General features: G+C 45.3%; 1 protein-coding gene across 3 annotated transcripts; it reads left to right on the top strand.

Moving 5' to 3' along the window:
- The first annotated feature begins 910 nt into the window (after nucleotides 1–910).
- On the top strand, nucleotides 911–12,121 carry LOC135375256 (ribonuclease DdI-like). Of its 3 annotated transcripts, none has more exons than XM_064607992.1 (9): nucleotides 911–997; nucleotides 8,185–8,281; nucleotides 9,223–9,269; nucleotides 10,061–10,130; nucleotides 10,215–10,279; nucleotides 10,412–10,525; nucleotides 11,324–11,372; nucleotides 11,456–11,527; nucleotides 11,891–12,121. In XM_064607992.1, the coding sequence occupies exons 2-9, from the start codon at nucleotides 8,225–8,227 to the stop codon at nucleotides 12,077–12,079; spliced, it is 663 nt and encodes a 220-aa protein (XP_064464062.1). In that variant the 5' UTR covers nucleotides 911–997; nucleotides 8,185–8,224; the 3' UTR covers nucleotides 12,080–12,121. The 3 variants fall into 3 exon arrangements, with proteins under 3 accessions (XP_064464062.1, XP_064464061.1, XP_064464059.1); XM_064607991.1 differs by lacking the exon at nucleotides 911–997 and adding an exon at nucleotides 4,784–4,878; XM_064607989.1 differs by lacking the exon at nucleotides 911–997 and adding an exon at nucleotides 4,886–5,000.
- Nucleotides 12,122–13,600: the final 1,479 nt, after the last annotated feature.

Below are 13,600 nucleotides of genomic sequence, written 5' to 3'. Positions count from 1 at the left end.
CGTCCGGCACTGAATTCAGGTAATGGCTACTCCTATTGTGCAGTGACATGAGTGACTTTTCATTTTATTTCGTAACCGTAGACACATACCCCATAGCCTGTTTCAGCAGACTGAAAGGAAGCGCGCGGACCATCACCTGATTTGTAACGATTCTGGGAAAAGGGGTCCAATAGCTGCTTGTTCTATATTATACGTCAATATTAGCTGTATTGTAGCAACTCCAATAACAGGTAACAGGCAGTTTCCTTCTCCATTACCGATAATACTATGTAATAAAACAAATCAGGTATAAAGAGAGATAAGCTTCCAGAACTGTCCCATGGTGTTATGTGGTTTCGTGCCTAAATTATTCAAAAGATGCAAGCACAAGCATGTGAAGATGGAACTACGTGAAGGGAAAGGCACGCATACCTTCTTTCCTGCTTCTGTCTTACAGAATCCATTGGGCCACATTACGGAGAGGATTAAGTAATCGAATGGTCTGTCAGGGTACATAGGTTCCTGGGCGATGGCGCCTGGCTTCTTCGGCGGCATCTGTGTGCTACGTTGCACTGTCCTGCAAAGCGCAAACAACAACAATTTATTTACTAGAAGGTAACACGCCTACATGGTGTCCCAGAAACGTGTCATTGAATTATAATAAAAACTTTGCAACCTAGAGTCATGCGGTCAACGGCATTTGTTCTTACTAGGTTTTTGCTACCTCCTGATGTTAATGTGTTGTAACATAAGTTTAATTATGTTTTTTTTTTGTTCACCCCCTGGAGTGCAGTCTTGTCGTCTGATGAGGTGAATGAGGTGAACACATGGTTTGCGCCAGATTTGGCGAAGTAATGACTAGATCTTTTATCACGTGCAATTGACATTGTGATCTATAGTGACATTGTGATCTTTTGTTACTGCAGGGTTGTACGCTGCAATGAGGGTGGAGACGACGGGTGTAAGAGAGAATTTCGAGGAGGCCTCACAATTGCTGCCACGCCTACATAACTGGAAAGTGAGATACGAGATGATCAAAGTAGATGAGGGCAAGAGCCTATTATAATTGACACACATTTGACCGGCACTCCAAGTCTAAGATAGTCAAAGCAAGAAGAGGTCCAAAGACTTGACCTGGGAGGTCTCCACTCTAGCCTCCTTTCACGAAGGAAACGCGCTAAATTTGTGCTCTCATGTGTCTCTCGGAGAACTATATGTGCAGTATCTTTCGAAGGGCCATTCTTGCAGTCTACTAGGTGTTTCTAGCGCGCGCCACCACACAGGTAGCTGTCCCTTAGAATGTGCTGAATGGTCGCGGGCTGAGGACAGTGACTGCAATTTGTGTCATCCACGGAGCCTATTTTGTGCAGTACTTGTAGTCAGTTGGTGAGCACTGATCCGATTCGTGACCTATTGAGCGCTCTTCGGATATTTCTCGAGAGACCTGTCTGCCATTGGTAGACCCAACCGTCGATTTAATGTAATATCCCGGATTACGGGATGTCTCTTCGAATTAGTTCTCTAATGACACTATACAGGGCGTTTCACCTAGCGATAAAGAATTCTAACTGGCGACGTACTCGCCGGAGGATTGTGGAACTTCCGGCAAATACCTTCCGGAAAGTTTTGCTATATTGAGGAAGGCTTTGGACAATTTTTAATTGAAGGAAATTTATTTTTTCAATCGAACTTTGAAAATTGTCAAGTGAACCTCACTTCTTTTTGCAGAGATATGAAGTCCTCCCCGGATAACCACAGGCCCAACAAATATTAATACAGTATAGCAACAGAAATAGCCGGAAAAAAAAAGTGAAAGTGCTGCTTTAGCTCCGCCTGCTTGACCGTCCCAAAAAAGCGCACGTGGAAGGTGCGGCGTGAGGAGGAAGTGTCCCTCCCTCTTGTTTTACCTTTCTTTTCCCCGCTTTGACTTTGATGACGACCGTCTTATCACACACAAAAAAAAGTAAAAATGAATGTGGGGACACTTCGTCCTAGCCCCACATTTCGCGCGGGCCCTTTTTTTCGACAATAAAGCAGGCGGGGCTAAGCAGCACTTTCACAAATTTTTTTCGACTATTTCTGTTGCTGTACTGTGCATAGCTGTTGTTGAGTCTGCGGTTATCCGTGGAGGACTTCATATTTCTGTCAAAAAAGTGAGGTAATTGGCTTGCCAATTTTCAAAGTTTGGTTGAAAAAAATAATAAACTTCCCTCAACTAAAAATTTAAAATTAAAAAGCACTCTTAACTGGCGGCAAAAGATTCCAGAAGGTAATAGCCAAAAGTCACACAATCCTCTGGCGAGTACGCTGCAAGTTATAGAATTTTTGTATCACGCTAGGTGATACTCCCTGTATGACTGTCACACTGTCTTCGTGCGTTCACGGGCTACAGCTGCAATAGGTTCGTTGCCGCTGAATTCTACGCGTGAAGGGATCCTCTGCAGGGAGATCTCAGCCTGAGCTTAGCCTCAACCGGGCTGGTTTGTCCCTTCCGATGACGCGTCCTTGGAAGTCGCCGGGGGGGTGTCTTAGCTTAGCTCAATTGGTAGAACCCTGGACCGGTAATCCAGAAGATGTGGGTTCGAGTCCTACAGCTGGCTAACCGTTTCAGTGACTTCCATCTTTCATCATTAGGATACCCTTCTGCACATAATACAGCTGGCGGTTTTCACCGACACTGGGTCCCTCATGAAGGTTCACTGCCGCTGAATTCTACGTGTGAAGGAGATCCATCGCAGGGAGATCTCGACGCAACGAGATGCCTGTTCAAAATATACAGAGGTTGGACAAAATAACTTGAACACCAACCACACATCACACGTTATTTTCTTTATGAAGTAGGATACCCTATTGCAGATAATACAACTGGCAGTTTTCACCGACGCAACGAGATGTCTGTTCAGCATACGTACAGTCTTGTGAGGCAGCGTGCCAGCATTTTCGGATTATGCTGAGACAGCGTGGATAACACGCCTTTTTGATGTCCTCAACCAGCCGTTTGCGGTTGGGCATCCCGAGGGCGTAATACGTAAAAAGTTTCCACAATACATCCCGTCTACAATAATTTATGCCTATACAGTCACTTACCATATCGCCAGTACAGAGAGAAGTAGCAATGATGGACGACTTCCAGACATGCTGATATCAGTTTTTCGAACACTGAAGGAAATTGCTTCAGCCCGTATGTTGTCTTCCCCTTTGTGTCTCAAGGAAGTATACAAGAAGCCGTCTTATTTTTGTATCAGCTCACACGCAGGCGTCTGCTGACATCACAAGCTCAATTCATACTACATTCACTATTCATTGAATGGTGAATTGTACCGCATGCATCGCTTGTATGTGATGGGCAGTAATTGTTCTCAGGCTGAACATACAAACAGACAAACACAACACAAACCTGAAGTTTCCTGGGAACTTGTATAGTGAATAGAATAAACCAGCATATACCACGAACTTGAGTGAGTTTACAGTAAGGCAAATGCCAACCGCTAACGTGTCGAAAGTGTATGAAATTGCGACTTGTCCTTTCTTCGATCGCGTTTGTTCAATAGACATGAAGTGACACATTAGGTGACGCCACCCACCATTGTCACCAACATTCTTGACTTACCTCAATTCTTTTGAACCGCTGCTGAAGTAAGAGCAGAAAGAACACTCAAAACGCTTTTCTAGTGGCGTTGAGCAGCATCGTAGATACCAAAGGAACGACAGGACAAAGCGCTTGTAGTGGCCAGCATAATGCTAGTTCAGTAATGGTCACGCTTGATATGAAAACTTAGAATTGCGTCAGACAAGCAAAAGACACTTAAAAAAGCGCGCCTTTCAGTTAGCCTGTCGAGATGGGTGAAATTAACAAAAAGCCCGTGTTGTGCTTGCAGAACAGTTGACACCAAACAATGTTATAAACAGAGGTCTAGGCTATCTAGGTTACTTCGCAAATGAGAAGAGTGTGACATCGAATGAGACACTTGAGTTTAAAAATGTCATTAGGGTTATTTTGCAGAATTCGTCGTAATTTCGGACGCATAATCACAGTTTTATAATTATTTTCCAAAGCGGGTTCACTCGAATGAGGTCGTTGTGAAACGGTCTTCCCCCATCCTCATGAACAGCAAACAAGCTTCTGCAACTTCGTCTTCTAAATTAATGTGATAAAGCTATAGGGACAGATTTACACATAAGATGTGTCAGTTTAATTTTCAGTTACGATAAATCTCCTATGTTCTTTTTGATGTCGAGCGCATACTACAGATAGACAGCTCCACCTGATACGCTGCGACGTCAGAGAGCACGTGACCTTGGCAGTCAATCACGCTAAGAGATTAGCACGTTGAACCACGTGCGCACCCACAGTAGTTCCGTTACGATGCATCCTGGATTACAAACGAGCAAGGATATGACGTGCCGTTTCACGGAACGGACCCAGCTATCCGTTGAAAGAGAACGAACAGCCAATGAATGCGTTCGGGCTGTGTGCTGCCCGAACACAGACGAGACACTCTGTCGTAGTTCACATACGGTCAAGTGCCGAAGCTTGCTGAAGATGCTTGCCGAGATAAAGGGAATCTGGAGGAACCGCCAGACAAGACAATCACACACACGCCATCGCGATCGCGTCTTCCTGTTTGCCTTATCTATACCGCGTGTACATCACTCCGTCCCAAGCAGCACAATGTACCGAAAGTCGAGTGCAATAGGGGTGGACGAGTAGATGGAAGGCCTTGAACAGACGCGTGAAACTAAGGAACACTGATAAGACACATACCGCCCACCCCTATTGCACTCGAGTTTCAGTACATTGTGCTGCTTGGGGTTGCGCGCAGTATTCAAAGATAACGCACGAATCAGCTGACTTATGTGGGATGATAAGACAACACATGACTCTCCACACATTTGCACGTGAGTTTCCAAGCGGCTTTTGAAACATCGCATAGGCGAGCACTTGCGTGAAGGGAAATGAATATGGGGCGCCGTGCGTTTCAGTTGCTGTTGCTGAGCGTAGCAGCTTCGCTGACAACATGGTAAGCATAATGTTTTTCATGTCGGCTAAAATCCTAAACGCCCATGTTTGCTCTTCGTATGCCAAGGAACATCCGCGTTGCGATTGTTGCTTGCTGGTTCGTTTCCCGTATAGTGGTGTAGCCTGCAACATTTTCTTGTCCCTTTCTTGTTGCTAAATGCTCAATCGCCGAGAATCCAACCCCTAAAAATATGCACGAGGCTCTCGTACGTCGTATGTACGTCCTGGGCAGACTTCTAAGGTAACTGTGCCGACATATGTCTGAAGAAAATCCAGGACAAACCCCAGACAACACAGCCGGCATCGGGATTCGAACCCGGGTACCTCCCAGTCTCGACATGGCGAGCCACGCTGATCACTGGGCCAATCGCCGCAGAGAATTTCAAACAGGGGTCTGTGGCTGCGACTGACTGCTTGTGTGGCTGCTTGCGGCTCGTTTCCATGGTTACTGCCGCTGAAAGCACGGCTGTAATTGGCGGGACTTCTAATGAGCACGTCACGGCAATCAGGTCTTTCCTCTAGCTGCCCTTGACATCATTAGCCCGTGTATTGCCATCAGCATCACCTGCTCGTTAGTGTCTCTGGCTGTATTTGGATACAGAACCTTACACACCCCATCATACTTGAAGCCTGGGTCTAAGCAAAACAGGCAACAACACACACGAGGAACAACCATGCACAGGAGACCTTATACGTTACCTCATAAGGCCTTCCTTTATCTCGAATAGTTAAACAAATTGTCCAAAGAACGAAATGTTTGTAGGAGAATAATCAGAAGGTATGGGCCGAACCTTCGATAACGGGGTTTCCGAAGTACCGCACCAATCAACCGATAAGATTCTGAGTGATGCACGCTGCCAATAGAGAGATTTCGGGGACCGCGCGCTCTGCAGCGGGCTATCAGCCGGTGGCTGCGTAGTGGAGTGGCAAGCAACCGTCCAGAGAGCGTCTCCGGAACCGGAGAAAGAAACAGCTACGGATGTCGTGCCATCTTTTGTCAAATATAGAACAGAGAAAACAGAATGTCTGCGGAGGCAATGTAATCACTGAACTCTACCTATCTCTCTCTCTCTCTTTCCAATTTTTGAAAAGGACGTCACGTGTACCGTAGCGGTTTCTTTCTCTGGTTCCGGAAAGCGTTTTCTTGCTTGACTCCGACCGCTCCACTACGCAGCGCCCGACCGATCGACCGTATGACGTTACGAACGGCCTACTAGCACTCTCTATTAGTAGTCGATACGTCTTTCCTAAAGCAAGAGTAAGTTAGTACTTTTGAATAGATTATATGGAAGAAGAAAAAGCTTGAAGAAAAAGACGTGTAGCCACGTGCGGAGAATGTGCGCGGAAACACGAGCGCGGCGCGGTAAACTCTCGGGAAAAGTCTCTTTCCGCTTTTCGTCGACCGCGTAGGGCACGATTTCTGGCGGATGCCGCACATCCTCGGCCAATCAGGAGGTCAACGGAAGTTGCGTGACGTTCTTGTTTTCTTCCGGCCTCCCGCACGGAGAGCACTGTCGGCGTCGTTGACTGGAAGCATGACTGGATTCACTGGAAGGCATCTGTCGCAGCGGGACTCACGTTTTTCATCCGTCGAATTTATGAGGGAAATAAAATGTCATTACTGCCTACATTATAAAGCGTTGCATTAAAATTACTTTCTGGTCCGATATTGGAATAAAATTCGTGAGTGCAGGCAAGCAAAAGATACTGATTGATATAGTGTCAGGAACGAGAGAGTTAAACATTAGTGAGCTTTAGTATATCGTACGCTATCGCCTTTGCGTACGATATACTAAAACTCACCATTGTTCGCAAGCAGAAGAAGAAAAACAAAAGCGCTATTGCCACAGCGAGTGAGCCCAAAGCCTGCGTTTCGTGCGCCTGTAATGTTGATTTCGCAAAAGCTCATATGAGCTGGTCCAAATACCCATAAAGATTTCCTATAGGTTTCAATGGGGTGCTGTGGGTAGCAGTGGATTCCTATGGGCCCCTCAGGTACCCATAGACTTTCCCACGTGCTCCGACCTACAGGCCTCAAATGGGTTCATGTATAGGATCTTATGGGTACCCATACTATAACACATAGACCCTGTAGGTCCTATAGGTCCTGTAAGGTCCTGAGCCACGCGGCCCCTAGAATGTCCTATAAAGTGAAATTGAAACACTTTGCGGAATTGATGGTTTAGGCCTTCCTTTAAAAAAAAAATGTTAGCGTAGCGAAGCAACCGTGACTATAAGCGGCGTATAGACGTGGACAGATAAAGAAAGACAGCGGGAAGGAGGTTAGCGTGAATCGCCTGGGCCAACTTCAGTGGGAACTGTGCCGACATCCATCTGGCAAATGCCACATATGGTATCTCGTACGGTATGTATGGTATGACACACAGAATGTGCGCTTGTCCCCTTCTCGTCGTTCCTGTTCCTCGTATATACTGTTTGGCGGGCTACCGTGTTGTTTAGTACGTACAGCTTGGGACAAAAGTTTACGGAACACGGTACTGCCGTATTTCTTTATTGGAGCAGCCTCCTGCTATACATAAGAGAGAAATCGAATAAGAAACAGGTGACTGGCTATTCTATCCATCTGTCAGTATGTGTGCCCGCTCCTGCTTTCTGGAATGGTGTCGCTCCCATGAAGAAATGTGACACCCCGGTGTTCCGTAAACTTTTGTCCCAAGCCGTACCAACTAGCCCAACTTGCTGTTCTCGTTCACATAGAATGGTAGACCCCTCCTTGGAATAGTATTGCCCTGTAACAAATGATTCCGGCCTCCAAGGGACATTTGAACGAAAATCACACACGAGCAGACACGGAGTGCAAGTTATATTTACAAGTACATATATCTGCAAATATACACACGGCAACCTTAAAAAAGGAAACTTGCATGGACACTTCCAGATATGAGAACGGGAGCTTTCACTACAGTCAATAACTCGACATCGCTGTCGTTCGTCATCTTGTCAGATGCGGTCTTAGGAGCTCTCGCGTTGGACGAGATCTCGGTGTGGAGAGTCGCGGGCGGAGGCGGCATAGCTGGGGCGGCATGCATGCGCGCGGCTGGCCGCAGGCGGTTCCGCACGTCTCTACCGTATGCGTACTTTGTATTAGTATTGTGTTGTCTGCATACGTTGCTCAATGTAGAAGTTAAGGATGAACTGAAGCAGTGTATTTGCGGGACGTGCAGCAGAGAAGCTTCAGCGCAAGAAGGAGAGGTCACTTACCTGATGTTCAGCCAACAGTGGAGCGCAGGATCCTGTCAAGGAGAATTCTACAATGATCGGGTACATATGCAACCTCCTTTTTTTTTTTTCTAGTTTCGAAAACGTTGGCTTGAAATACCACAATAAAAATATAACGTCCATATTAATGCGATATGTAGTTGTATATGTTTTTATTACTTTACGAAATTTTTCTCACGCAATGTTGCCTTGAATTTACTTGGCCTTTAAGGTGGAAATGGACAATTCGCTGATTCGAGAACAGTAACAACTTTATTTTGAGATTAGGAATGGGGAGTTTCATCGCCAGGGACCATGCTCTATCCCATTACTGTGGTGACGTGGGGAATGAAATAATGAGCCCCTTCACAATAACGATAGCAGTCATATGCTGTCCAAAAAGGTACAAAAATACTTTCGAGGGCAGAGCATTGGAGGGCTGGATTTGGTCATGAACTAAGCAGTTTTGATAGAAAGAGGGAGCGAGAGTCCAGCTGAGAACATTAGTCCTTCTTGTAATCATTTAGACCTAATTCTTGCATTTTTATGAGGAAAAGTTGATTAAAAAAAAAAAAAACAGCCTTTACTCACAGTGAGATTCGAGACGGATTTCCATTGTAACGAAGACGTGCACATGCGTAACTGCCAACCTGCACGTACAGCTCCCGTCAATCTTAATATTAACACTGGAAAAAATATGGTCTCGTTCCCTAGCGTGATTACAGCAAAATTATTATTGGGGCCATGAGGAAATCTTAATTGAACAGAATTATTCTGTTAGTTTAACGCAAGGATTTTGTTCACTTAACATTCCCCTATAGTGCCCGCAGGGTGGCTGGTATCGCGCTCGGCAACGCGAACGAATTTTTTCCAGTGTTATTATTAAGGTTGACGGGAGCTGTACATATTCAAGAAAGTGAGATACGAACAATAGTAGCAACAATAGTAGTAATGGCAGGAACAATAGTTGCAGTAAATGCGTGTATTCGTAAAATTTTTTCTAGTGCATCAGGCAACACGAAAGGAACTTCTGGACCATACACGGAATGTGGTGAGTAGAGCTCTTCCTTCAAGTTCACTCCCTGTTCTTACTCGCATACCTTACTCTTGAAATGCGAATTTCGAAGTGAAACTTTATTGTACATAGAATGTTGCAACGGTCCAGTTCTTATCTTATCCCCTATACGTGACGTCATTCGTTTTAGTGACATCAACTCCTCCTCTCTTACCTCTTGAGGAGTTAGAAAAGAAAACTTCATGGTGGGAAAAGCTGCGGACGGTGACAACAAAAAGAAAAGTGCCAAGAAAAAAAAAGAAAAGGCAGCAAAATGTCCCAGTGTCGTCCAGCTTCCTTCTATTCTTTGTTTTTCTTTTCATTTTTGAGTTCATGTTTTTCTTGTCCCGATGTCCTTCCTTGTCCCTTGTCCCCTGGATGTCCTCTAGCAAGACTGCGCTTATATTATTTCGTATCGACTAGAAACCACGACGCACAACCAAGATGTACAACAATGAAACTGAACGGGAATGTTCGTGCTGGGAAGACATGTACACTCTTAAAAATGAACTTCACCGCATAGCACGCTCCTAGCCAACCACCATCTCGAATGATATCGTTATCTGCCCTGATTGGTTGAAAACGGGGAGCGTACGCCTTTTCTGCGACAATTATGAACAGCATAAGTGTATAGGACGATAAGCATTTGAGGAGCGTATTCCTCCAAGTATCTATTTATTAGCATTTATTTGTTTCGTAGAAGTAGGCCTTGAACAAGTACTGTTTTATTGTTGTTGTGGGTAAACCTTGTCGAGTGTATAGTTAAGTAATGCCACGTTGCGTTGTAGGCCCTCGAATAACCACGGTTCTCCAGAGTTCTGCAACCATACTTTGCCGTACAACGAGACCGCTCTCCAGGTACGTCCTTGTTGGAAAACCCTCCAGTTATTCAACACGTTATTCTGTGAGAATTCTAACTCCGTTTACCCGCATGCATTGTAGCCGATCTACAGCGAGCTTGAACGGTACTGGCCGTCGTACACTTCGAAGGATTCGAATTGGTTCTGGTAAGTTTCATCTGGTCTAGTGGTCCATTGGGCGGTACACACGTTACTTTTCCTAAAGCTTTGTCCAATCAAGAGGTGGTCGTTTGCTCTTACCTTCATATCATTATCGTATCTTCGATAATTGTTCTTTAGGAAACACGAGTGGCTAAAACACGGCACCTGCGCCACAGGCATTCCCGCACTCTCCGGTATCTCTCAGTATTTCAACACCACGCTCAACTTTTACTTCCGACACAATATTACCAGGTGAGTCTTATATGTCATGAGCTTTCGCAGACCAATAGGAATGATTTAAGCTCGCCGACGTGGGATAAGCTCAAGAGGGTAGAGCACCGCTAACTACAGCACAAATCGTTCGGGAGTTGTATGAATGCGGCAAGGTGAGGAGATCCAGATCCGATATGGTTGACAACTAACCCGGGAATGTGGACCTGTTGGAAGGAGTACAGCGAAAACCTACCAGGAGCCAGAAGACGTGGACAAGGAAGAGTACGACGTCTTGTTCTATCGCCTGCTCTCGTATACCACGTGTCCTTTGCTTCCTGGTTTGTGTTCAAAGACAAATTGCTTAGAAGAAGGGGATATTGCATACACACAGTAGAGGGCCCCATTTTGGTTCCGTTTACCCAAGAGATGCAAAAGGAACAGTCAACCGCTTTGGCGCTTTTGCCACATCGTGTGGGTGCAAGTGGCAATAAATGTGTCTTATATGGTATGATATAAGTTTTACTCGTTGAACTGACATGTTGTATAACGAATCATCGTATGTACAATCTGTGTAACAAGTAATGTCAGTAGCGCTAACGTACAAGCGCCCTGACCTGGTTAAAGAACTGAAAGCGGCCGGGAAAGCATTCCACTGCTTCTGTTCGCGCTTCCGTAATGATCCGTTGATGTGCACACAGTGCAGCTAATCCACAAAATGGCACAGTGCAAGTACTTACTTGGTAAGCTGTCCACTCTGCTACATAATTTCACGATAAATAAATAAACGCAACACATTCGCGTGAGATCTTGTACTTACATTTTTCTTTTTTCACTCAGGTATCTCGAAGACAGTGACATCTATCCCACAGTCGATCGGACATACGCGGTAAGGTCCACGCCTATACACTCTTGCGTGCCCGCTTCGAAGGTGGATATTAGCAATATAGGTATGCACTGGTGTTATTGCAGGTTGAAGACATTGAGCAAGCATTAACAGACGATCTCAGAGGTGCCGTGAACTTCGTTTGCAACGAAGGCAGGGTAAAATATATTTCTATTAGTTGTATGTTCAGGCAAAAGTCTTAGGTCGGGGGGTCGATGTCTCGAACAGAGACTGTTCTTCTAATCTCTGTGCGAAATGTATCCATTACCCAACCTGAGGGTCCAGCTTCAGCCTACCTATGTCAGTTCGCTGAACTCTCACTTTTCAATATTGCTTGTGTTCGTCTTGCGACGTTGAGGAGCTGAAGTAGTGAAAAATTCCACTGCTAACGAAGGAATTCACTTGGGGTGAATCACTTCCGAGTATGCCATGCGCTTTTGGAACATATCGCTCATATGCCCTGATGGATATGTCCTTTGTATACTGCTGTGAATGATATGCACTGTCTCTGTGCTATGTAGGAATACTCAGAGCCACTCCTGGCGGAAATCAGACTTTGCCTAGACACAGAGCTTCAGCCGACGGACTGCCAGGAAGAACATTCCCGCTGTGGACGGCACGTATACTATCTCCCGTTCGACGTCGACCACAAAGAAGACATATGGGACGTTCATCTGTACTTCGAGCACAAGCATTATGTTCTTGAATGACCTCTCACCTATTTATTAAAGGCACAGAATAGAATGAGACAAGCTTGCTGGTGTGCAGTGTATGTGAAAAGGGCTATCTCTAAGGGTATTCTGTCATACCAATGCACGTCTACTCAGCAGTGTCACAGTGCATGCTGCCCAAACATGTCGGGACAAATTCACTACTGCTTGCTAACAGTGTTCGTTTTATAAAATAGCTAAGGCTTTTATCCTCATTTTATGGGTGACTCTGCAAAAGGCAGGCTACGTCACCCACAAACGAATGTCCTTCGTTTAAAAGGACTTTCATGCGCGTGCAGTTTGAGACTCATGAGGAATGGGTGTAAGTCCAATGGCACGTGATCTTGAAGAATCCATAACGACAAAGCATGGCGGACAACGCGGATGCAGTCTTTGTCCCCTGTTTTGTATAATATATAGTCCAAGTTTAGGCTTCTTTGGTCATGGTAAACTACGAGTTCGTTCGTGTTTATGGGTAGGGTTGGCACCTTTCGGAGTGCAAAATACCGGCAGAGGGAGAGGAGGTGGAGTAGAGAGAAAGGAGGAATGTTCGCGGGAAAGGGAAAGTGGGTGAGGGGTGGATAGTATACAGAGAGAGAGAGAGAAAGAACGAGCGTACTTGCTCAAGACAACAGTGATAATAATAATGAATAACTAAGAAAACGATGGTGACTACGGAGTTTGGTCTGTGCTCCAGATTTATTCAAGCTGTAGTGGAATGTTGAAAACCCCGTAAAAACCCCTATGAAAGGTGTTGAGCCACAAACACCGGCAAAAGGCTGCCGGTATCACCTTCCTACCGGCAACCGGCAGACCGAGCAAATAACCGGCCCTGTCGGTATAATACCGGCCTGGTGGCAACCCGATTTATGGGTCATTTCTGGTCATCAGCAACATCCTGCATGTACTCAGCACCTTTGATGGTTGGTACCTAAGTTAACAGAGGGGAAGGACATTGTTTGATTTTTTGAAAAATGACTTATTTTATCTTTTCATTCGGGATCACCGTTTTTGTACTCCAGTACAATATGCGTGGCGCTGGAATAACGTCGACACGAATATATGTACCTTTACTGACATTTCCGACGCGGACGTCTTATGTAACAAATGTTTGAGAAGAAAGTTGTATCACAAATCGATCGGAAGCAAACAGCCAAAAATATGAACATCGTTCCATAGTACCCATACGAGTTCTTAAAGACAATTTAGGAGTCGTATAGACAGAACTCGACTGCTTATTTGCGTCCGTCCCAGTTACTTGCTAGCCTCGGGACTTCCATTATGGATTCCGATCCGTAAACTGAATCAAAGCAAACGAGCAAGTACGGAAACGAAACGAAGCAAAGCCTCCGAAAAGTGGAGAATGCTCAACTGAATAGGATTTAAGCACCATTGACGTCCTGAATCCTGATAGATGCCTTGGAAGGAAACGTAATGCTGCCTGTCAACCTGTACTGCCAGTTCAGAAATGATGCAAACTGTGAAAAACTTTGGGACGAAACGCGAGGCCCTTGTGAGAGG

The sequence above is a fragment of the Ornithodoros turicata genome, unplaced genomic scaffold (genome assembly GCF_037126465.1).
Source record: "Ornithodoros turicata isolate Travis unplaced genomic scaffold, ASM3712646v1 ctg00000843.1, whole genome shotgun sequence".
NCBI lineage: Eukaryota > Metazoa > Arthropoda > Arachnida > Ixodida > Argasidae > Ornithodoros > Ornithodoros turicata.
The sequence above is the reverse complement of the archived record's forward strand: the minus strand, read 5'-3'. Positions and strand labels throughout refer to the sequence as shown.

Bases quoted from the DNA above. Each gene is read 5' to 3' on its own strand.
- LOC135375256 (XM_064607989.1), top strand. From the start codon at position 4,936: ATGAATATGGGGCGCCGTGCGTTTCAGTTGCTGTTGCTGAGCGTAGCA. The intron at 8,282-9,222 runs GTACATATGCAA...AATTTTTTCTAG, and splicing joins GAGAATTCTACAATGATCGG to TGCATCAGGCAACACGAAAG. The intron at 10,280-10,411 runs GTAAGTTTCATC...ATTGTTCTTTAG, and splicing joins AAGGATTCGAATTGGTTCTG to GAAACACGAGTGGCTAAAAC.